The 25105-nt window shown below is 39.4% G+C and overlaps 1 protein-coding gene across 4 annotated transcripts in view; it reads left to right on the top strand.

The window, feature by feature from the left end:
• The window catches only part of KLHL32 (kelch like family member 32), a 240785-nt gene that overhangs the window by 20773 nt on the left and 194907 nt on the right, over positions 1-25105 (top strand). For all 4 annotated transcript variants that reach the window (XM_045084237.1, XM_045084238.1, XM_045084242.1 and 1 more), the window contains exon 2: positions 24801-24876. In XM_045084237.1, coding sequence (XP_044940172.1) covers positions 24854-24876 — 23 coding nt within the window. In that variant the 5' untranslated portion in view covers positions 24801-24853. The remainder of the gene's footprint in view (positions 1-24800; positions 24877-25105) is intronic.

Consider the following 25105-nt stretch of genomic DNA (forward strand, 5'->3'; position numbering starts at 1 on the left):
CTCACGTGTGCAAACACACGCACGCACGCACACATATTCTCATTCCCCCATCATGGGGTAAGTAAGGGACTATTATGGAGCCATTATTTTTTTTCTCAACTTTTCCCCCAAAATGTTTTTGGTTTATGGTAGATGCAGATTCCGGATTCTAGAACCATTTTTTAAAGGGCTGGGTGTCTCGGTGGTGTTCACACAGGATCCATGCAGTAGTAGGAATTTTACTGCTATTTCAAAGAAGGAAAAACTTTGTACTATTTTGCCAAGGAGATGTCTCACCCAGCCAGTTGGACATCTACTTTACCTATTTCTGCTGACGCCCAATGTTGGATAATTTCACACAGTCTGCAAAGAACTCTCCAAGCTGATTCAGTTGGGTCACTGCTTTCCACACAGAAGGAAGCAGAAGCCCAGAGAAAGCAAACTGGCTTGCCCAGGGAGCCAGTGGCAGAGTGGAGACCAAGACACAGGTCTCTGAGGCCTTGCACTCATTGGTTGACCTTCTTTGGTTTTATGGCCCTGATCGTGTCTTACACGGTACATGTTTTGTAAGCCTCACTTCTTTTTGCAGTTAAGCACTTTGAGCTTCCTGCTGTTTTTCCCTTGCCATATGCATAGACATTCACCCCAACCATCTGGGGAAGGGAAAAGTCCTATCTGGCAGAGAATGAGTATGCAGATGCATTCTTTTTATAATTACGCAAAAGAAGGTTGTTGAAGGTGTGATTTATTTAACCAGCTTCTTCAGAGCCGGGTTGCAAAGCCATTCTCATGTTCAGAAAATGTTTTATTTTGTGGAAAACTCTCAGGACACTCATTTTCTCAATCGGTGCTCTCACTTTCCAGCAAGCATCTCTGACTTCAATCGCTCCCTGAAAGCTAGTACAACACCAGCATTAATTCGACCCCCCAGCTGTATTCTTTCCCTGTCAGTTCCTGTCCGCCAGGCTGTTGCTTATGGTTATATCAAAGATGGGAGCAGCTGGAATCTGATGCCTGTGATTATTAAGACGGTAATTACTGATCATGCCGACACTGGCAATATTAACTAGTGCTTAAATAATTGAAAATGTTACCTATGAGGCAAGCATGGCTTCAAGGTGTCAGAATAAAAGTAATTCTCCAGGATATCCTAGGCAATAGCGAAATGTTTGCATTCTCGTTTTATTCAGATATTCTGGCTAAAATGCTGTGTAGAGATAATGAACTTCATGTGTAATCAGTTGTCTCTTTTAGCTTCTTTGCAAAACAGAATTATGTAAGAGCATCTGGAGGAATGCCGTGTTGGGGGAACAAGTCAGTTTTCTTAGATTTCTCAGGTTGTTAGGGGAGAAATGCCCCATCTGCCACGGTAGCAGAAGGAATTTGATGATGCTGTGTGCTTATCATGTACCTCAGGGTTTGGAAAATACTTTTATATTCATCATTTCATTGAATGTCACCGCAAGTATGGTGGAGGAGGTAGTTTTATTCCTGTGTGAGGGAGAAGTCGGTGTTGGCTGAGAAAGGCTAATTGACTTGCCCAAGTTACACTAGTAGAAAGTTGTGAGGTTGAGGTAGAACCTGAGATTTTTTTCATGATTTCATAATGCTTTCCAGATCTGTGAGGTGGCAGAAAACTCCATAACATACCCTTGGTGTGTCTGGGAAAATATCAGAAATGCTGTTTTTTTCTGGTGAAATCTTTTGGGCCTAATCTTCATGAGAAGAGTAAACAGTCCTTGGAAGGAAAAACTGTTTTTAATGGACAGATAGAATTTTCTTCATTGAAAGAATGATTGTCTTTACTCTTAAGTTTATAACACTAAAAATATACTACTACTTTGATAACTCTTCTCACATATAGGATATGACTCTGCCCTATATTAGATACTTCCAATATTTAGGTATTGAATATCTAGATCACTTATGAACTACCCTGAATATTTTAATTAGGAAAGCTTTTCCTTCAGAACTTTGATGTAGTTTCATGTACTTCTTTTTTATCTGTCGTTGTTTTTAATTATTACCGCCTCACCAGCACATTGCTGTGGCAACTCTCTGCGAGTTGTGAGTAGTGCATACCAAGGGTAACTCCAACACTTTTCCATTGCCCACCATGATGCCACATAACCCAGAACTATACTTCCCTTCTAAAGATCTAGAAGCTCATGTCCAACTTTTGTAGATCAAAAGTCCCAACAGGTATCCTAAGATTAGGGTATATCTGGAGAACTTGCAACATAAGCCCTTCTGGAGATCACAGACCCTGTAGAGAACACAGAAGCTTCCAAGCTTACTTCTAGCCCAGTGGGGTATTTTCAGAGTGAAATTTGGTTCCAAGTACAGCACAGTGTCTGCTGCCCAAATTGCTGGACTCAAGTCCAAGTCGTAGAAAGAGGGGGATTCTTTGCAAAGACCAAGAAAGATACAGAAGCACTGCTTGACTGAGACCCCTGTGGCATTCTGAGTGGACAGTGCAGTGGCACTTAGAATTTGGGTTGCTTTAGGAAAGGGCACTCTTGGGCAGTGGCTCCTTCAGGGAAGTGGTTTTGTGGCAACTAGGGTGTGGCACAGGTTTACTGGCATTGTCAGTGATTTTGGTATGAGCTTGTATCCCTTCAGTGTGCACACCGGTAGGCTAAGCAACAGATATTGCTGCATAGAGTGGACATGTGAGAATGATGGCTGCTGAGAGCACAATCTGGTTTTGAGAGCCTGGAATGATGAGCTGGTCTTCCCTGGGTAGTGGGAGTTTCTGTGGTTACTGGTATGGGTGTGGCCCAGACAAGGAATGCTTTTTTTTTTTTTTCCAAAATTAACATTTAATCTATTATTTGTTTTGGGGTACAGGTTTGTGAATCCTCCGTCTTATGCAATTCACAGCACTCACCATAGCACATACCCTCCCCAATGTCCGTCACCCAGCCACCCTATCCCTTCCTTCCCCACCCCCCAGCAACCCTCAGTTTTTTTTCCTGAGGTTAAGAGCCTCTCATGGTTTTTCTCCCTCGCCTGTCCCATCTTGTTTCATTGTTTTCCCCTCCCTATCCTCCACGACCCCCACCCTGCCTCTCAAATTCCTCATATCAGGCAGATCATAGGATAATTGTCTTTCTTTATTGGCTTATTTCCAGTTCCATCCACATTGTTGCAAATGGCAGGATTTGGGGTCTTTTTCATGGCTGCATAGTATTCCATGTGCATTCATGCATGTGCATGTCTATTTTATATATATGTATATTTTATATATATATATATATATAACAGTTTCTGGGAGTACAGTTCTTACTCAAGTGGCTGGGGAAATAAGAATGGGCACAAACGATAGGGTGTGACTTATTTTGATTTATGAGAAGAAATTCATTTTACCAAAGACATATCAACATAATTAGTAAGTTTTCAGACATTTAAAGTATGAATTTATTTAGGGCAAAGAAATCTTTTTAAAATTTTGTTTTAATTGATATATACCATTCTAGTCAATCTAACCATTTAGGATTATAAATGATATTTATTTTCGGTTTCTGATAAAAAATTAACTTTTTACTTGAATCCTTCATCTGGATCTCATTACCTCACTTGATTTTTTTTTCATAGCACTCCCTCCTATAATTTATATGCTCTAACTTATTACTTGCCGTGTATATTAGTTGTGATCTGTCTTCCTGTGTAGAAGGTAAGCTCAGTGGGGTAAGCATTTTATCTGTTCTGTTTGCCAGTATATCCCAAGTGCTAGTGATGGGTAGGTGCTCAGCAGATACCTGCTAATTATTGAGTCAAGAATCAGTCATTTTACTGCCTATCAACTTGGAATTATTACATGTGTTTTATTGTTTCGTTTTGTGAGGAATAGAGGCCTAGAAAATATTTTTATGATATTGATTATTGAGTAAAGTATGGGGGAGTGCCTGAGTGGAAGGTCACTTCTGAATTTGTGATTTTCATCTGATGTTTTTGCCCTTCCTAGGCAATTAGCTCAGAAGCATTTTCCAACCGAGCTCCCACAGACCTGAAAATAGGTCCTAATGAGATAATCTTACATCTTACATCTTCCTGTCTGTCCCTTCCTATTCTTTTTTTTTTTTTTAATTTTACTTACTTATTTGAGAGAGAGAGACAGACAGAAGCAGACTCTCTGGTGAGCAGAGAGCCTGATGAGGGACACAGATGTTGAAATAGGTTCTAGTGAGATAATTACTGTTACATCTTCCTGTCTGTCCCTTCCTATTCTTGAAGACAGATTGTTTCATACCTTGGTTATTTATTTTTTTTTAAAGTACAGTTTAACTTCAATGAGAAATGACTGGCCAGGGAAGAAGTGAAGGAATGGTCATGACATGAACCATGACCAATAATAGAAAAGTGTGTACCGTTAGGTTCTGGATGCTTCCTAAGAGTGGGAATGCATTTCATTCTAGATGCTACTTTAAAATATGAAGCTGGATTAGTTACTTGATTTAAAGTATTTATGAATAAAACAAAATCAATTGTTCAGGAGCATCAGTATCATCCATTTCTTTATACTGGGATCAGGAAGAAATCCCTCTCAAGATTCTCATTAAAAGGACACTGCATAGTGAATGTAATGAGCAGTGTCTTCCAGGCGTCTTTACAAGGTTACACATCACCTTCTTTGAGGCGTTTATTTCCCTTAGACCTCAGTACATAGAGTGATGGTAATTCAGGATTACAGACAGGAGATAAGTTAGAGTTGAAGTCTACCCCCCCCCTTTTCTCTGGCATAATAATGACGGCAGCTAACACTTTTCTAGATTTTATTTTCATAGCACTGGTCTTAGTACTTATATTGACTCATTAAACCCACCCTTGCACCTGTGTTGTGAGGTAGGTAGTGATATTAACATCATTTTGCAGAATGAGGAAACTGAGGCGGAGAGGAGTTTACTTGCCCAAGGTCCTATTGCTTGTTGGGTTGGGAGTTGAAACCAGACAGTTTGACCACAACATTTGCACTCTTATTCTCATGTTAAATGTCTCTCTGGAACCCAAGGTAGATTTTAGAGGGTCCGAAAGAGAAATAGTTATGCTGAATATTTTCCAGAAAATCAGTTATTATAGCCAACATCTTGGAAATTATTAAGCACCTATGAAAGAGATTTTGCATTCTGGAAAGCCCATGGAGTCCCACTATTCTTTGTTGCTAATACTGGAGGCAACATCGTGCATGATGAGGGATGTAAACTCTGGTCAAACTTGCCTGGGTTCCAGTTCTGGCTTGGCTGCTTTCTAGCTTGCTTTCAGACTTGAGGCTGGATTCAGATCCTTTGCTTGGTGGATGACTATAGCTGGTATTCCTAGCAGTTTCTCCAAACATTTTTTTTTTCTTTCTAATAGTATGGATTAAAAAAATATTCTGAGACATTAGTTTCTGATATGTAGAGAAATTTTTTGTGATATAGGTAGGCAAGCCTGTTTTACTGTGAGAGCCAGTTATTGAAATCATGGGACATACCTTTGGCATGCTTTCTTCGTGAAATAAACATGATGGTTTTATTTTCACTAATAGTATGTAAAACTGTGTCCTCTACAGCCCGTGTATGGCTAGGATATCACCAAAGGGCAATAATCGCTTCATTAGAATAGAACTTAAAATTGAACCCCAACATGATATGATCTTAGCTCTTGCGCATTGGGGAAGCTAGGATTGATAAAGGCAGGATTCTACTTCAGTCATTGTGAAATATCAAGCATGATGGCTTTGACAGCCCTTTTCCCCTCGAGCTCCCCCACACTATTCTGAGATTCATCCTCCCACTGCTTGAGCTCACCCAAGCCTATTGACTGAGCCAAGAAAACAGACTCCACTCTCCTCCTCTTCTTCTGACTCATGCCAAAAAGTCATGTAGCAATTCAAAACATGTCTCAAATCACAAAACAGAATGTGGAAAACTTTCTTGTCCCTGACTTTGGAACATTCTTTACTATTTGGACGTTTGTATAATCAAATGGTATTTTAGATTCCGCTTCATTTCCTCAGAGGCTTTCCCTAACCATTCACACTGACTGCTCTTTGATGCTATCTAGCACATTGTGTGGTTTTATTCAGTGTGGCACCCAGTTGCTATCCAGTGTGTTCTTGATTGCCTATTTGCTGTGTCTTTCCCCTAGAATGTAAGGTCTATCAGAATAGGGGCATTGTCTGTCTTGCTGAAAACCGTGTCTCCTAGAGGAGGGAGCGGCATGTAGGGGCAGTTAATATTTTCAGATACGTGAGTATTCTGAAAATCCTCCTGCATTTTGCTTCCTGGGAATTGGGTCTTTAGAGCTCTCGTTCTGCTAGGCTAGTTTATCAGGGTTCTCTTTCTGCTACACTGTTTCTGCTCTCTTTCACATCTGTCCACACCTGTTATTGTTACTCATTAACCCTGATCCAGAGTCTCTGAGTCCTCTTCCATTGTTGCTACCATCTTTTTATATAATGTTGACTCTTTTCAAATTTGTTGAAATTTAGAAATTTTGCTTCTATTTTTTCAAAAGATTAATATTTTCCCCTTGACTGAATCATAACAGGGTTGTGCAAATTACTAATGACATTTCTCATATAATTTCATAGGGCAGTATCTTAAGCATTCCCCACGGAGATTAATGATTTTGTACTGTTTACAGATATTTCACAGTGTAGTTGGTATTGTGAATAGGAAGCATAACATTCCTCTCTTTATTTTCTCTCGAATTTGAGTATTTCTCAAAGGTACTTAATGGTATTAGTTAAAACTAAGGGCAAAAACCTCAGTGTAAAAGTTTCTCTCTGATGATTGGAATTAAATGCACTGACCTTAAAAATGTTTGCTCAAATCAATATCCTGTGTTCTCTTTAAGTGTGAACTTTTGATTTTATTATTTCAAATACTCTTTATAATTTCATTGTGCCTCTCGTCTTGCCGCTTAGCTATTCTGTAGGTAGAGGAAGAAAAATTCTTTTCCCCTCTGCCTTTCTGAGTTCTAGGTATTTGTATCTCTGTAACAAAAGACAGATTAACAGGGCACCTGGGTGGCTCAGTTGGTTAAGTGTCTGCCTTTGGCTCGGGTCATAATCCCAGGGTCCTGCGATCCAATACCATGTCCGACTTGCTCAGTGGGGAGCCTGCTTCTCCCTATCCCTCTGTCTGCTGCTCGCCCTGCTTGTACTCTCTCTCTCTCTCTCTGTCAAATAAATAAATAAAATCTATTAAAAAAGATTAACAATATAAAAGCATATAAATGTATTTGATGTAAGTTTTCCATGACATGGAAACCTTCACAAGGAAATGAAGACTCAAAGAAATGATTAAATCTGGGCATTTTTTATGCTAGGTTTGACGAAAAAAGACAATTCTCGGAAAAATGTGTTAGGATAAAACATGGTTTGAACTAAGTGTGGTAATGTGGGAGAAACAGCAAAGCCTGTTTGTTGAGGCTCCTCCTGGCATCTTGGAGATAAGGATGTTCCTTTCCTCTGTGTAGAGGGAGGGCACCTTTCATATAAGGCTTTTATGACATGCTTCTGGAGAATGTCCCTCCTGCACACGTGGTTTCTCAGCGTCCTTCAGCTTATCATGTTCAGTACTCCAAAGTGTCATGTTTTGGTGTAGTATGTCCTGAACCTCCTTATGTACAAAGCAGGGACAATGGGATATTGTCTTAAAATTGAAGACTCTCCACCGCAGCATTTTTGTCAAAGTCAGAGTTTTAAAGTGATGTTATTTTTCAATGAACTTGAATTATGGATTTCTTTTTGGTCTTTATATCTTAAAATTATTAGGATTATGTGAATATTTCATGAAAGACTTAAGATGCCTTTTGAATGACAGAGGAAAGGGCTTTTGGAGGTGTCTAGAACTTCTGCATCTGTGGTAAAATCCCATTAAATCCCTAAATCAGAACAACTTATAAAAATTAACTTATTAGCAAGTCTTCTAAGAGAAAAACTACTTCTAACACAGAGATGAATGGGACATGGTCCCTGCCCCTCCCTATAAGTCACAGGTAAGAATGTCAGTTAATGTGTAGCTTATCCCAGCTGATGGAACTTAAACTCATGCCCACCTCCTTCCTTTCTCTTCTACCTTATATCTTTTTTTTTTTTTTTTAAGAAAATTGTGCTTTAAGGAGTGATAGCTTTTATCACTTCTCATGTTAAAAATAAACCCAGACATTTTGCTTTACAAAGTCATTTTAGTCTTACTTCTTTGCAGGGATTCCTGGTGTATGGTAAATGTTATATTAAAACCTTCGTTACATTGTGACAAGAGTGAGAAGATGGTTAGTGAATGGTTCGAGTAAATTCTCTGTTACTCATCCTGGTCAGATCTGGGTTTTCAGGAAAAACCAAATATTTTGTCTGAGAGAATTAACATGTTTATCACAGGCTTTCCAGATGAGAATTCAACACATCCAAGAATGTAGAGGCTCCTAAGTTACGCTTTTGTACTAGCTGGAGATGTGGGAGAGCTTACTGGTTAACAAGGGTAGGTTCTGGAGGTATACTGCACAGGTTTTCACCCTGGCTTCCCTACTGGTTGTGTGACCTTCATGAAGTTCCTGATTTCTTTTAGCTTCAATTTCATAATCATTAAAATGGGTATAAAAGTGGAACTTTCTGTTAAAGGGCTTCTTGTTAAAGACAGCAGATGGAATACACGTCTCTTCCTTTCTCCAGCCAGTATGGTTTTTGCTTTGACAAAAGCATAACTCAGAAGTCTTTGCATGTGTTGTATTTCTCATTTGAAAGGCCTTCTCCTTGCCCTCTGCGTCTCCAGGGTCCCTCCACTTAACCTCCCTCCATCATTCTAGCCGACAACCAGCTAGCCCTTAGAAGGGCCGTGTGGGGCATTGGAGTGTAACACGGCTGGATTTGAGTCTGGACTTCACCAATTACCACATTTTTTGTTGTTGTTATTTTACCTTAAGCAGTTCAGCTTGCTGAACTTCAGTTTTTCTTCTGAAAAATGGACCCATTTAATTCTTATATTGCTATACCATAGTAAAATTATAGATCACTTAATAGAAGAAAATTCAAAATGTCTTGTACTATTAGGATACTGCAAATGTGGACGTTATGTCTTACTTAGTAATTTATTTGAAGGGTGGAGACTATTTTTAATTCTTTTGTATCTGCCATCACATCTTGTTCAGTGATTGCTGGAAATATATTAAGCCGTTAGGAGATATTTGAATGAATGAAGAGTCTGTGTTTTAAAATTCAACAGGAAGACTGTTTCTCCTTTTGAAAATGGAGTTTGGATTATATCTAGATTATAGGTTGGGGAACTGTCAACTACATATTTTCTATCTGTTAAAAGACAATCATTCATTAGAGGAGAGTGTTCCTTTCCTGTCTGATGATGAACTTTTTCATAGAGAATTTTCTAATGAAACAAAATAATGATGTAAATGAGGCATACTGATTACATTTTGCCATACAATTATTTATCATACATATAATTTATATACTAGAAAATGCTCAAGATCTACCTTGTGCCATCTATAAAGATGCAGATGGATGAGCTCATTTTCGGTAGTGTGAGAACTATAAGAAATTCTTTAATAAAAAGTTTTTATGGCAACATTTTTTAAAAGTACCTTAAGATGTTATAATTGCCGGTTAGGTTATTTTGACAAGACGGTGTAACTGATCCAAGCATTTTATGTTTCTATTCAGAGACGAGTGAAAGAGCTAGAAATTAAATTAAAGTGAGAGCTGGAAAGGGCTGTGCTAATGTCATAGGAGGAGCTGCCTTAAACACCACATTTTAGTCTGCTTCCCAGGCTCTCCAGCTATATTCATGAGATGACTAGACGCTTCAACCTTGTTCTTACTAGAGAAATGTTTGATATTCAGTGCAGTATTTTAATCTTCTTAGGGCATAAATTTCATAATGTAAACCAAAACAGTGTGATTCAATATATGCAAATAATCTGGCATTAAGATCTCATGTTCTTCATTCTAAAATGGAGATACACTGTACTTTTACTTTTCCTGACTTTGGGAATTTGGGGAGCATAATGATTGTCCCAAGGGAGTCAAGATAATGAACAAGATTGATGTGAGTCCTGCCCATATAGACAGGATGATGAAATAATTTGTCATACAACCTGGGAGATAGGAGGACAATTAGGAGTGCAATTAATAATTACACTGGGAGAGTAGGCAAAGCTGAGATTACCCCTCAGGTGATGGTCACCCCACTTAAGGAGCTCACTGCCTGGGGCTGGGGCTATGCGTAGAAATGAGGCTCAGACAATAGATTCTGCCTCCCCAAACAAGTAATTACAGAGAGTGCTGAGTGTGCTGTGTAGATGCATCAGTGCTGTTGGAGAATGTCCGAGAGTAGTTAACTAGATGGGGTGCAGAGGGGGGATCAGGGAAGGCTCTCCCAGAGAAAGTGACATCTGAGATTTGCAGGATGAATAGGAGCTAATCAGGCAAAACAAGCGGTAGAAAGTCCTAGGCAGAGAACACAATAGGTACCAGTGCCCTGAAGAGAGAACAGTTCAGCATGGGTGAGTAGATCTGCATGACCCACCAGAAAACAAGAAGTCAAGTGGCAGGACACAATACTGGCAATGTTGGCATGGGTCCATGGAAGGGAATTTGACTTTATGCCAATAGTTTTAAGCAGACCAGTGAGATGATCAGATGGCTACAGTTTTAAGCAGAACAGTGAGATGATCATATAGCTGAGGGCTTTTGCCGGTATTCACCGGAGGGCCTCGTACCCAGATATCTTGGCTGGAGCTGGGTCTCCACATCCCCAGCATGTGGACATACGTGGTTGTTCCTCCCTTCCTTCTGTGGGTGGATCCAGCAGCAAGACTGAGTTGGAGAGAGTGTGGACATTTGTGGTCATTGTGTGACAGACTGGTGGGGTTACCTGTAGAAGGCAGCTTGGTAGAAGGCACCCCCTGGGGAAGATAATCACATGAAGTTAGGCAGAAAGCTTACAGGTGGCACACGGGCTGACCTTGGAGACAGAGGTTTGAAAGGTGGCAGGTGCTTTAGGCACATGACCAGTTCTGCCACACTCTGGACCCTCACCCTTGTGCTTGGGCCCCCAAAGTACTTACGAAACTAGGAAGGAGAGGGCTCTGGTGGAGTGCACAAACTATATGCCTAGAAGTCTGCACAATTCCGCAGAGTGAATGTCCTCAAAGAGTGTGTGTGTGTACGGTGGGGGTGGGAGGGGCATGGTTACACATGGAGGAAGATGAGCACTGATGAAAAGGGACTCCTGGGGAAGCAGCTGCCTCAGGCCAGGGCTTCTGTAAGGTTGGTGGGTTTTCAGAATCCCCTGTGGCCCGCGTTGAGCAGAGCATGTGCTGACCTGGAGACAGGGTGGTCAGTGGGCATGGCACAGCCTGTGAGCTGAAGAAACTCGGAAGAAAGTGGTGGGTGGAGTCAGCAGTGGCTGGAGAAGCCTCATCTCTACCATGGAGCAGAATGATGGCAAGGCCCCACTCCTGCTGGGCCGTGCCCATCCTAGGGAACTCGGCTGCCCTAACAAATCCCAGTGACTGGGTGACTTAAATGGCAGAAATTTATTTTCTGTTGGTTCTAGAGGCTGCATGTTGGAAATAAAGATGCTGGCAGGGCTGGTTTCTTCTGAAGCCTGTCCCCTTGGCTTGGAGATGGCCATCTTCTTGCTCTGTGCTCACACACTTGTTTCCTCTGTGCTGGTATGTGTCCTAAACTCTTCTCATAAGGACTTGCATTAGAGTTCACTCAGATAACCTCATTTTACCTAAATTACTTCTCCAGAGGCCTTACCTCTTAACATAGTCACATTCTAAGGGAGTGGGGTTTAAGACTTGGATGTGTCAACTTGGTAGGGACACAGTTCAGCCATAACAGGGACCTCCTTGGGAGATACCTCCTTGGGAGATATTCCCTTGGGAGATACGAGTGGTGGTTGCAAGTCCTGATCCCCTGCTGGTGGCTTCCGTGGGTCAGGTAGGCCTAGGGCCATTTGAGTTCCCTTTAGAACAGCCTCCGATGTGTTATGATCCCATTTTTTACTTCCAGTGATCAAGATACTACCTTGCACAGTAACTGATCCTATCTTTGGCCACTTAATTTTTTAAAAAATTTAAAAAAGAATTTTAAGATTTTATTTATTTATCTGAGAGAGAGTGAGCATGAGCAGGGGGAGGAGCTGAGGGAGAGAGAGAGAAGCAGACTCTGCACTAAGCAGGGAGCCCTATGTGGAGCTTGATCCCAGGACCCTGAGATCATGACCTGAGCCGAAGGCAGAGTCTTAACCAACTGAGCCACCCAGGAGCCCCTCATTAGACATATTAGATTATTAGACTTCATTTTGAGTTGGAAGTTGATGTTGCCTTAGCTCTCCAGCCCTGGTACTTGGTGCTTATAGCTATCAGTCTTGATCTCTTCAGCATTAATGTGTGTGACTGTGTTCTGCAATATATTCCCTTTGTCAGCGCCTTTGTTAGCCTTAATTGTGTTTAAGAGGATGGCCTCTGAAGCCAGTCTGCTGGGTTGGAACCTGGTTTCACCACATCCCAGTTGTGTGGCTTTCAGCAAATTACCTGACCTCTTTATGTCTTAGTATCCAATCCATGAAAAGGGGATAGTGAAAGGCCTAATGAATTGAAGAAGGTAAGGAAAGCACTCCTGTGCTGGATACTTGCTAAGTGCTGTCACCTTCATCATCACCATGGCCTCCCTGTAACGTGACAACGAGGGACAACTACACGGCCACATAGGCCATCACCTGTGCAGGTGGGGAGGACCAGCCCTTCCCCCACCCTTCTCCTGATGGCATCTGAGAGTCTTAGCAATTTTTCTTTCTCCTGCCTCTTTAGAAGTTGTCTTTTATTGGACTTTCTGTCAGCTAGTAGAAACAACCAATGTTTCTCAAGTACTTTACAGTTTCAAAGTGCTTTTTTGCTTTTAGTTTTATCCCCATACTGGCCCCAAGAGGTGTAGTTTATTATTGTCCCAATTTTGTATATGAAGAAGCTGAGTGTTGGAATTAATTGACTTGCCTAAAGTTATTATGCCTGGTTAGTACTGAATCGGGACACAAATGGGAACCTCCTTTTCTTGTTTACCCTTGTTTTTAATTACACACATCAAAGTACGTGTAATTACTGTAGAAACATTAGAAGAATACAGATGACCAAAAGTTTTAAAATCTTGCATGTGACGGTAACAATAAAGACAAAAGCAGTTTTACATACTACAATATGTATTGATTTATTATGTTTTTCTCTTAGAACTTGTATTATTCATGTTAATAAGTATGTATCTACAACACCATTTTAGATTATTGTTTGCTTCTCAATTGAACGATAAACACTGTTTAGCTCATTCCCTAACGTACAGATTGCTCCAATTTTTGCTCATATAAACTATTCTCCAGTAAACTCCTTCGTACATAAACCTTTGCACACCTCCAATGATTTCCATTGGGTGGGTTTTGAGATGCGGAAATTCTAGATCAAAGATTTTGCCAGTTTTAAGGCCTTTGATACATAGTTACAGATTGCCCTCTGGAATGAATACCTATTTAAGCAGCTGTGTAAGAGCATCATTTTCCTTGTTCCTATGAGCCATCATCATTCTTTACCAAGGCAATTGGTAGGAATTGCTTCTTATTGTTGATTTATTTGCATTTTTATTACTAACCAGAGAGAACATTTTCATGTTCCCTATTCCTTTATATTTCTACTTGGGTGATTTACCTGTTTATGCTCTTGTCCTTTATTTCCTACGGAACTACTCATCTTTGCCTTAGTGTTGTGTAAATACTTTATATATTGAAAATATTAACAAATCGTCTTCTAGCCTGTGTTCTTTTGACAACTCTTCAGAGTTGTACAAATTCCTCATGTGACTCTTGAGCTATCCTTCCTATCCTAATTATTTTCTGGAAAAGATATTTAACTTTTCCCCTCTCTCACATAGGATTGTAACTCAGCTTATCATTATATATATAATTAGGTCTTATGTTGTTAAGAACTTACTGATTCTATTTCCTTCATTCTGATAATTATTTTTTTAATGAAACACAGGAACTTTTCTTGATCCCTGTTAACCTCCTCTGTCAGATTCTACCTGAAGCTGACTGTGTCATCCAATACGTTGAGTTTCTCTCCCCACTCTGCTCTTATCTCTACTTCTGCAAAGTGTGCCCTCCATACAGTATTTTTCCACCCAGGAGGTGGGGAAGGAGAGTCAAACCAATGTTGACTGAGTACCGCTGTGTACCAATGTTGGCTATAGATGCTTTGCTTTCACAATGTCAACCTAAATTGTGCAGAAGGCTTGGAAGCTCTCTGCTTTGTGTGTTTCATGGAGGTTGGCCCTCCTTTCCTGACTATTAGAGGTATGGTTACATGTCTGTCCCCTTGTTTAAAATAATTGATGCTCCAGTGTGTTCCATAATTTATAGAGTTTGCTCTCTCCCATTATAAATATGTATTTATCTGGGGTGATTGTGCAGGACCAATTTACAATGGTTGTCTCCTGGCAACCGATGGTGAGATCCATCTGGAAAAGATCTTTAACTTTTCCCCTCTCTCACATAGGATTGTAACTCAGCTTATCATTATATATATAATTAGGTCTTATGTTGTTAAGAACTTACTGATTCTATTTCTTCTATAATTTTCATTGAATCTGCGTATTTTGATCTTAGATAGTTGGTAAGGTTGGTAGTTTTATGGTTTTTGATAAGGTTTGGGAGTAGAGCAGAATCATTAAGACTGCAGAGTAGGATTTAATCCCCAGCACAATAAATTTCTTCTCAGTCCTGTCACTTTTGGTGAGTTACTTACTTACCAGGTTTCTTGTCAATAAAGTGACTGTAATAATATCATCCACATAAAGTTATTGGGAGGATTAAATGAGATCATGCATGGAAAGTATACTTCTTAGGTAAGAAAGTCAAAGAAAGCTTTTGGCCTGTGGTACTAGCTGAAGTGGTTATTATTTTGAATTATTTTATTTTTATTTATTTATTTATTTTAAAGATTTTACTTATTTACTTGAAAGAGAGAGAAAAAACATGAGCATGTGGTGGGGAGGGACAGAGGGAGAAGCAGGCTCCCCACTGAGCAAGGAGCCAAACACAGGGCCTGACCCTGGAACCCTGAGATCATGACTTGAGCAGCCACTTAACTGATTGAGCCACCCAAGTGCCCCTGAATTATTTTTAATTAAAACTTATAATAGGGCTCCTGGGTGGCTCAGTGGGTTAAGCCGCTGCCTTCGGCTCAGGTCATGATCTCGGGGTGCTGGGATCGAGTCCCGCATCGGGCTCTCTGCTCAGCAGGGAGCCTGCTTCTCTCTCTCTCTCTGCCTGCCTCTCTGCCTACTTGTGATCTCTCTCTGTCAAATAAATAAATAAAATCTTTAAAAAGAAAAAACTTATAATAGCAGTTGTTTAATAGAAAATTCTTAAGAGTTATGATCTCAGGACAATTTTCTGAATGATTAAATCTTTTATTTTATATATTAAGATGGTGGTAGGGTTTTGTAAGAATGAGGCAATTTTGTTCTTCTGGCTTAAATTTGTGTTTAGGTAGGAAATTGTACTTTAATCACACGTTGGACCTTTTCTGTTATAGTTAAGTCATCTTGCTTCTTTTTATTGGGAGAACTTAGTTATCTTTACTCTCAGAAAGGGCAAGCGTCCTTGTTAATTTTCAGGAATGAATATTCTATACAGGAAAGTGTGCCAGTGGGGTACCCTTAAATGTTTGCCTTTCAGACTAAAGGGATAACAAATATTTTGTAGATACCACACAGTAATGTACCGGTATAAAAAATATACAAATTTACTGGTATTAAAAATATACCCATTTATGAAATAATAAGCATTAAAGATAAATTAAAGATAAATTATCACCATATGTAATATGTTAATAAAATAATGATTGGGACCATTGCATGTGTCCTTATTCTTTTATGCTTAGAAGTAATATTTCCTTTTAAGACACATTAGCTTGATACAATTTATTGAGTAGAGTCCAACAGCCCTTCGGTTTATTGAATCATCTCATGTAACTAGTTTTTCATAGTAAAGACTTACACCTATAATTTATATATTTTTTAAATCTCTTGGCTTTGTGTCTCTTGCATTTTACTTCTGCCTGCTTAAATGTTGGCGAGGGGTTCCTGGATGGTTCAGTCAGTTAAGCCTCCAACTCTTGATTTCAGCTCAGGTCAGGATCTCAGGGTTGTGAGATCAAGGCCTAAGTTAAGGCTCTGTGCTGGTGTGGAGCCTGCTTAAGATTCTCTCCCTTTCCCTTTCCCTCTGTTACTGTACTTTACTATTACTATAAATTGCCAGGATCAAGAATAACTAATATTTTTAAAAAATCCACAAGTATTTTTTTTCAAATTACATTTATTTATTTTCAGCATAACAATATTCATTATTTTTGCACCACACCCAGTGCTCCATGCAAGCAGTGCCCTCTATAGTACCCACCACCTGGTACCCCAACCTCCCCCCCCCCCACCACTTCATTCCCCTCAGATTGTTTTTCTGAACAGTATTTTTATTTTTTATAAAGATTTTATTGTTATTTATTTGGGAGAGAGAGAGCAAGAGAGAAAGAGCATGAGCAGGGTAAAAGGGCAGACGGAGAGGGACAAACAGACTCCCTGCTGAGCAGGGAACCTGACTCAGGGCTCAATTCCAGGAACCTGGGATAAAAAATTAAAAAATTAAAAAAAAAAACCACAATATTAAAATATTACTAAAGAAATACACAGTAGTAGCAAGAAAAAACTTCTTATATATCAGTAAGATTGGTGTGTATCTTAATTATACTTAATTAATATAATTAAGGTAGCTTAATTTTTAGTTACATTTGTTGATAATATTAACCAAGATTAGTCCATTTAGGATTGCTTTCTTTGCAAGTACATGTAATTGGTGTGATTAATGTAGCTTAATTTTTAATATCTTATGTTTGTTGATTATATTAACCTAGATTACTCTATCTGGTCTTTCTTTTGCATATAACCTATAAGATACTTACTTTTTTTTTTCTTTTCCCTTTCACACTATTATGGTTTAATAAGATTTTTTTTTTCCTTTGAAAATACTGGTTTTTTCAGTGTTCCCTTCAAAAAAAACCTAAGCAAAGCTCTTGCAACCTTGAAACATTTTAATGGAAATACAACAATAAAGGTTTAACCTTATCAATCTTGTGTATCAAGCAGATTATATTTGAAAAGAAACTCACCACTAAAAGAGGGTTCTGCCAATGAACATTTTCTGGGAGTGAAAACAATGAATAATTTTGATAGGTTGAAGAATTGCTGTAGTTTTGAGAAATGTTCTCTGCATTTCCCAAGGTGAATGCAAGCTTTAGCTGGAGAGCTTGGAGTGCGTTCCTGCATCATCCCAAGCTGCAGACTCTTCTAGAATAGTCTTAGGTGGGTTTCTATTATACATAATTTTGACATTTAAAAAAATTTATACTTAGCATGTAAACTACATTAGCAAAAAATGAAACAAAAGTAAAAGTTCACCTACATACCTGTCATCTGAGCAATTCACTGTGTAATTCATATTTGTGTGCATAATAAAGGGAGACACATTGATGTTTACTGAGAGCCTTGATTTATGTGCCATGCATTTTAACAGCCTTGTGACAAGGTGGTATTATCTGTATTTTTGGAAAATGACAAAATTGAGATTTGAAAAAGGTTAAGTAACAAGCTCTTGGTCACATGACATCAAGTTGACATATGAATGTAGCTCCATTTTATAAAGTATTTATTTCATTTTATGTTTGCAAGCTACAATTATTTGATTGTATTTTTAGCTACAAAGACTGAAGTATGTGTTACTACTCGTTGGGGGGACAGTGCATGTTTTAAAGAAGTATCGGAGCCAATCTTTACGCTGATAAATGGAAAGCACTGTATCTGCCTTGTGTTTTTATAGTAGTTATGCTACAGAGGAAATCCCTTCTTTCTTTCCCAAGTTCATTAAGCTGAGCCAGGAAGCTGATAAAAAGGTACTTAAAATTTAAACACGTTTCTTAACTATATTTATAAATACATTTCATGCCTTTAAATACTATTTAGTGATGTTAGTAAATTCTCTCTTTACCAAAATAATATTTTTATACATTCAGTGATTGACCACTAAGCCACAGGCATAAATAGCATTTGCCTCTTCATATAATGTATTTATGTGGAAAACCATTTAAAACTGAGTCTTCACGGGACGCCTGGGTGGCTCAGTTGGTTGGACGACTGCCTTCGGCTGGGGTCATGATCCCGGAATCCTGGGATCGAGTCCTGCATCGGGCTCCCAGCTCCACGGGGAGTCTGCTTCTCTCTCTGGCCTTCTCCTCGCTCATGTTCTCTCTCACTGTCTCTCTCTCAAATAAATAAATAAAATCTTTAAAAAAAAAAAAACTGAGTCTTCAGGAGCTTGGCCTTTTAAAGAATGTGGAGGAAACAGCATTAACTGTCATAAAAATATGTATATTACTTATCTAAACCTGGTTTCTGGGAAGTCCTTGGAATGCATTTTCCTCTAGATACAATAGCTAAAATTTAAATCATGGTCAGGTTTTTTGATAAGTTCAAAATAAATATATATATCTCCTGTGTTTTTAAAGCAGCCAAGTTCCTCCCTTTTTTCCCCAAACAAAATCTTATGTAGGACCTTAATTGAATTTCTTGGGAATCTGCTAACCCCCAGTTGTGTTAGCTTAAATAAACAAGGAATTTATTATGAGGATCTGAGTTATTTCATGAACCACCACGGGGAGGAATGCATGGAAGGTCCAGAATGTCCTTTGTTAATATCTCTTGCCTCCTTGTCTCTGTATACCTTCTTCTTTCCCCTACATAATTACTTTCTTGGTTTCCTAATCCACATGGCAGAAAACAGAGCTGAGACCAAGGTGAGACAGGTGAGGTGCAGAATTTAAGAGAGTACTGGAAAACTCAGTGATCAAGGTAAATAATACACGTATTTCTAAGTCTGTGCAGTTCTACCAATATCTGATTTAATTGCTTCACTTGATAAATCATCTGTTTAGCTTCAGCTTTTGCTAAGCAGATAAAAATGCTAAATTCTACAAAATAAGCATCTTACTTTCACTTATTTAAATGAGATTTATACAGATTAAAAGATGATTTAATTGTGGTTTCAATAAGACATTGATATATTTCAACTTTTAATCAAATACGATCTACCATACATAGATTGTGCAATATCTTCCTAAAGTTCATATATTAACTTGCATTTTTTAAAAGCCTTTATTTAAATTCTGGTTAACTTATACAGTGTAATATTAGTTTCAAGTGTACAATTCAGCGCTTCCATGCAACACCCTGTGCTCATCACAACAAGTGCCCTTCTTAATCCCTTTCACCTATTTCACCCCTCCCCCACCCCACTCCCCTCTGGTGACCATCAGTTTATTCTCAATAGAGACTGCTGCTTGGTTTATGCCTCTGTCTCTCTTTTTTCACCTATGTTAATTTGTTCTGTTTCTTAAATAACACATATGAGTGAAGGCATATGGCATTTGTCTTTCCAATTCTAAATCCCAGAGAGGGGCTCTGATTAGCTCAGCTTGTGTTAGGCCCAGTCTCTTAGACCAATCAGCAAAGTCTTGGCGGTGGGAGGTGCTTGATTGTCAATAGAACCTTGTAAGAGGCTAGGCAGCCACAATACCAGGTGTCCGCTCTACAAAAATACCAAGTTCATGCATGTGAAGGGCCCTATTGGGGTCTGGTGAGATAAGGAACTTGACACTCTCTCTTTCTCCCTACCTTAAACTTTCTCTTTAGACACCACCATTGAACTTACCAATCACTGAAGGGGAGAGTTGAGTCCCCTTGAACAGGGAATTCAGTGTCAGCCAACTAATGGGTTAGTGCCAGCCATGAATAAGGCCCAGGAGACAAGTACTTGGCATATTTGTTCAGGATAATATCTGACGAGGGCAAGTAGGTGCTATCCCTCAGACAGGAAACCAGAGGGGTTTTGATGTTGGGGAGAGGTTGATTTTGTGAACTGGTGATTACTCTTATACAGTGGGCCAAAGAGTAGGACGTTCCCTCTTGTTCCTTTGGGAACTCTGGCACCTTTCCAATAACCTTCAGACCACAGCCAGAATCATCTTTTTAAAATGCAGATCTCATCATGCCAGTCTTTTGCTTTAAAACCTTCTGTGGACTCCCACTGACTTTAGGATAGAGCCCAATATTCCTTTTTTTTTTTTTTTAAAGTAATTTCTCTGCCCAATGTGTGGTTCAAACTCATGACCTTGAGAGTAAGAGTCACATGCTCCACTGACAGAGCCAGCCAGGTGCCCTGAGACCAATATTCTTAATACTGCTTGTGTGACCTGCCCTCTGGCCTCTAATAGGTCCCTGCTTCTTTCTGCCTTAGTATCTTTGCGCAGGATGTTGACTCAGCCCAGGGTACCTCCCAAACGCTACCACTCCCTCAGGCAATAATGATCTTTTAGAGATCAGCGCAGATGTTCCATTCTTAGGGAAATCCATTCCCTGATTACACAGGATGAGCCCAGTCCTCTGGTGTATTAAAACAACAATCAATCATAAATAACAATAATAACAGCTAACATCATGGCACAGGTAGTTTCTAAGAATTTCAGTTTGTTTAATCCACACAACAATAGTATGAGGGAGGTGTTACTACTTTAATGGTGAGGAACCTAAGCTTAGAGTCCATTGCATTTATCACAATTATGATGAAAGAATGAATAATATGGACCCTGGCAGTGGTGAGGATGGGGCTAAGGGAAGGCAGCCTTGAGGTTAGAAGGAAAGGGCTAGGAGTTGCTCTTGAGGCTGTGTTTGTAAAGCAGAGCACGCAGTGGTCTGGGCAGTGTGCTTCCTTGGGATGGCTTTGAGAAGAGATCCGTGATGACTACTCAAGCCACTGCATGTGTCCACCATGGCCCACTGTCAGCTCTATGAAAGGAGGAACTCACGTATTAGCTGCTGTACCCTAGGAACTCAGTTCTCGGCCTTCCATAAAAAAAAGTAGTTTCTCAATAAATATTTGTTTTATGAATCATTAAAAAAAAAATCTCTGAAACTTTGGGGGTATTTTTGAGCAAGCCACATCTGAATGCTATCCTAAAGGTGTAGCACTGATGATGGGATTGTTCCCCAGGGGTTTAATCCAATCTTGGGCTAACTGGTGGATGCCCAGGACTTGAGGTAGACATATGCATGGACTCTGTTTAGGGAGCAGGTGAGCCAAGTGTGCAGCAGTCCAACCTCAGGAGTGCTGTCCCCTAAAGAGACATGGCTGGGAGGAGCATTCTGCCCTGAAAGGGTCCGTGGACAAAAGGACGAGACTGATACAAAGCGAAGGTCAAGCAAAGCTTTATTTCGCGCCAAGCCAGGGCCGGCCAGGGCCATCTCTTGCAAAGAGGTGACCCCTCCCAGTCTCACAGACTAACTTTTATAGAGTAAAGGCCATGTGGTTGAGCCTGGCCACACACAGGTGGCCAACTGAATTACAATTCACCCTATAGTAGTTATTTGAACTAGCCTATCACTCTGGTCAGAATTGGCGCCCAAAAGGGCAGGGCCCACAATTTGGGTGGTTAGGGAGGTGCTTTCCTGATTGGATGTCTCCACCTGGCTTGGCTCCTCCTTGGCAGGTAGGGAGGTAATACGTGCGCTTTCACTGATTGGACGTTTCCACCTGGCCAGACATGTCCTTATATCTGGGCTCCATTATCTCTGCCCAGCCTGACATGTCCTGGTATCTGTGCTCGGTTATTGGGGCTATTTGGCTGTATTTCACCAGTTCTGTTTCTAACCGCTTTTCTCTTGGGGGAGGGGGCAGGTTCAATCTAAATTTACTGCATAGACAACAAAATGGCTCACTCTGGCTAAGCAGGCCCTTATAGCCCCAAGTGGAAGTAAATTAGAGTCTCATACTCTTTGCACAGGTGATCACAAAGTCTCATTTGTGGAGGGGGATGTATTACCTTTAGAGTTTTGGAATCATGCATGTGGGAGGCTGAGATGAGTACATTCTAGAACTCATAGAATAGTCTGATCCTATGATGCCACTGGGTTCAGAAAGGGACCTTGAATGTAATTACTCTTAATTCACAGAAAAAACCACCTTGTATGCCTCCAATCCCATATAGCACTACCCTTTGGGCTTGTGTGATTCAGTCTTTAATGGGCTGGGAGCAGCCCTGAGAGCTAGATGCCTGAAGACCAACTCTAGCCTTTCTTCTTACCATTCTGCTCCTGGGGTCCTGCCAATCCATTTCTGGTCTTGCTCTGAGTCCATTTCTGGATTCTGAGGAAGGGAAAGGCAGGAGACTGGGCTGGAACTCTTTGGGTTTATGGGAAGAGGTAAGTGCCCTGAGTTAGGAAGAAATCCACGCCCCCCCTCCCACCCCCACAGGCAAAATGCTAGGAAGCAGGAAAAGGGAGAGAGGTCTGGCTGAGAGAAACAGACAGGTAAGGGAAACTTAACATATAAAGTATAGATAATAAACTTAAAATATAAAAACAAATGTTACTTCTACCAAACCAAGATTATAATCCAAGGATACAATTTATATGAAAGTATATATGGTAAATGGTAAATAACATAATAAAAATAGCAAATAATACATAACAATAAAATTTTTCAGAGGTGATTCATCCTTTATTTCATTTTGATTCACCTTTAAAATGGTGTCCCTTTCACTAAACTTTGTAGAATATAAGATATTCTAATTAGATAATTTACTTTATTTTATTTTTTAGTATTTATTTTTTAAGTAGGCTTCATACTCAGTGTGGAGCCCAGTGTGGGTTTTGAATTCACAACCCTGAGATCAAGACCTGAGCTGAGAACAAGAGTCTGATGCTTAACTGACCAAGCCACCTAGATGCCCCTAATTAGATAATTTCTGAGGAGAGCTAATTTAATGAGTTGGTTTCCTAACAGCAAGGAAATTTATCTTATGATTTCTAATTATGTTTGGAATGCCTGAAAAAATATTAAGTTAAATGTGTCCTTTAATTTTGGATTACTTTAACTTTTAGGATTATTGTTCTCCATTTGTCCAGTTATTGGGAACATTTATAAGACTTTCAGAAAGATAAGGGTTTTTCGTTTGTTTGTTTGTTGTTGTTTCTTTTTTCCCACCTCTCTGTAATAATAAATATTCTTTTGCCATTTTAAAGTTCAAGTATCCATCTCTGTTAGTGTTTGTGTTAGCCTGTAAGAGCCTGGAGTTTATAACCTAGATTCTGGAAAGAAACTGTAGCAGTGATAGGTTGCTAAGAAAGTCTCTCCGCTAATTAAAAAATGTGCCTTGAATTATCCTGAGCCTCTGTACTTCTCAGTCTTACTGGATCAATTAGAAATGATGCTCATTTTTAGGTTTGTCAAAACTTAAATTAGAAATAAATGTAAGTCTAGACATCCTATTTTCTATAATTAAAGAAAATGAGAAATAAAAAATGTAATTGTATGAAAATGTTCAAAACAACCAAATGTTCAGGAAAAATGGAAGACTTAAATTGTAATCTAGCCACATGAATTACTATATAGCCATTCCAACTGTAGGTATGTATACATTATAACAAATACTATATTTTGGTTAAGTTGGAAATCATAGCTCTCTCTTTATATGAATCAGCAGAAATAGGTGCAGTTTAATATATTACTTTAAGTGTTTTCACCCTCTATACTTTTTCAAAATAAAATTGAGACAGAAGGGGCCTGTTTAAGATTATCCAGATTAGAATTAATTTTGCTGCTTGAGTGTATTAGAAAACAGAAACTAGACCCACTAACAAGAGTTGTAAAGCACAGTCGGTGGACCACGTCCCAGCCTATTCAAATAATTTACTTTTCTCTTTAGACTTAACATCAGTGACTAAAAACAAAGGCTAGGAGTGGGTGGTGAGGTGGGGGGGGGAATAGAATTAAGAGAGTATATAGCCAAGGAGATATTTGATCAAGCCTGAGGACTTCATTCTATTATATATTTCCAGTTATGCTAATCCTGAAGCTCCTATAAGAATCTGTTTTTCCATTTCCCACTAATTTTTATCTTCTCTCTATATTATTTTTTCATCGAGTTTTCAGAAATCTGCTCTTTGAATAGAAAATTGTCTTTCTGGGGGCACCTGGGTGGCACAGTCCGTTAAGCATTTGCCTCTTGGTTTTGGCATCTCAGGGTCATGAGATCAGGCCCCATGTTGGGCTCTGCACTCAGATTCGAGTCTGCTTAAAACTCTCTCCCTTGCCTTCTGCCCTTCACGCCCCAAATAAATAAATCTTAAAAAAAAAAAAAAAAAGGATACTCAAAGTACTTTAAAACAAGAAAATTATATTTCTGTAAATACTTAGCCAAGACACACGTGATTTTAACCTAATTTCACTAATATTTATATTTGGATGAAAAGTAAAATTGCTATAAAGGACAAGACAACTAGAATTTGTGGTTGAAAGCTTTGTATCTCTATTTTATCAAATCTTATTTTTTTCCCTTTGGCCATCAGATGTTTTAATTTTTGCTGTAACCCTTAATTTAGGTATTGTTGGTTCTCAGACATTTTACTACTTAGTCTTTGAAATTCCAGTGAGGTGAAAAAAAACTCAAAAACATCCCGAACCATCGCTTATTAAAGAACATTCAGTTGAAATGTTGAATCTTGGCTATAAAACTCCCCCGGGTGCCTTCTTGGTGTTCTAAAGCATTCACATCATGAAAACCCAGAGTGGTTTTTTGTTTTGTTTCGTTTCTTTTCTTTTTTTTTTTTTTTTTTTTTGCCTTTAGCTCACTGTGCTTTTCTTTCTTGTCTTTTTATTCAGCTGGAATGCTTGCAAACTGCTAAGGCTGAGATCCTGAGGAACCCAGCTGGAGAATGCCGTCTGAACGCTGCCTGAGGTTGGCCCTGTAGGATGCTTCCTTGTTTGGTGTTGTGAGCCCTGAAATAGTCACACTGTGCACCCCAGGGCTGAGTGCAGAGCAAGGATCAACACAAATTTGAAGGAATTAAGCAAACCAGTTTAGTATCGTAGCACATGGCTTAACCACTGTGATCTATTTACTGGTCTTACCTAGGTACATTTCATGGTTCTTTGAATGATACGACTTACTGTCCTTTGCTTATTTG

Source organism: Mustela putorius, unplaced genomic scaffold (assembly GCF_011764305.1).
Source record: "Mustela putorius furo isolate JIRA1106 unplaced genomic scaffold, ASM1176430v1.1 tig00000759_pilon_pilon_pilon, whole genome shotgun sequence".
Classification (NCBI taxonomy): Eukaryota; Metazoa; Chordata; class Mammalia; order Carnivora; family Mustelidae; genus Mustela; species Mustela putorius.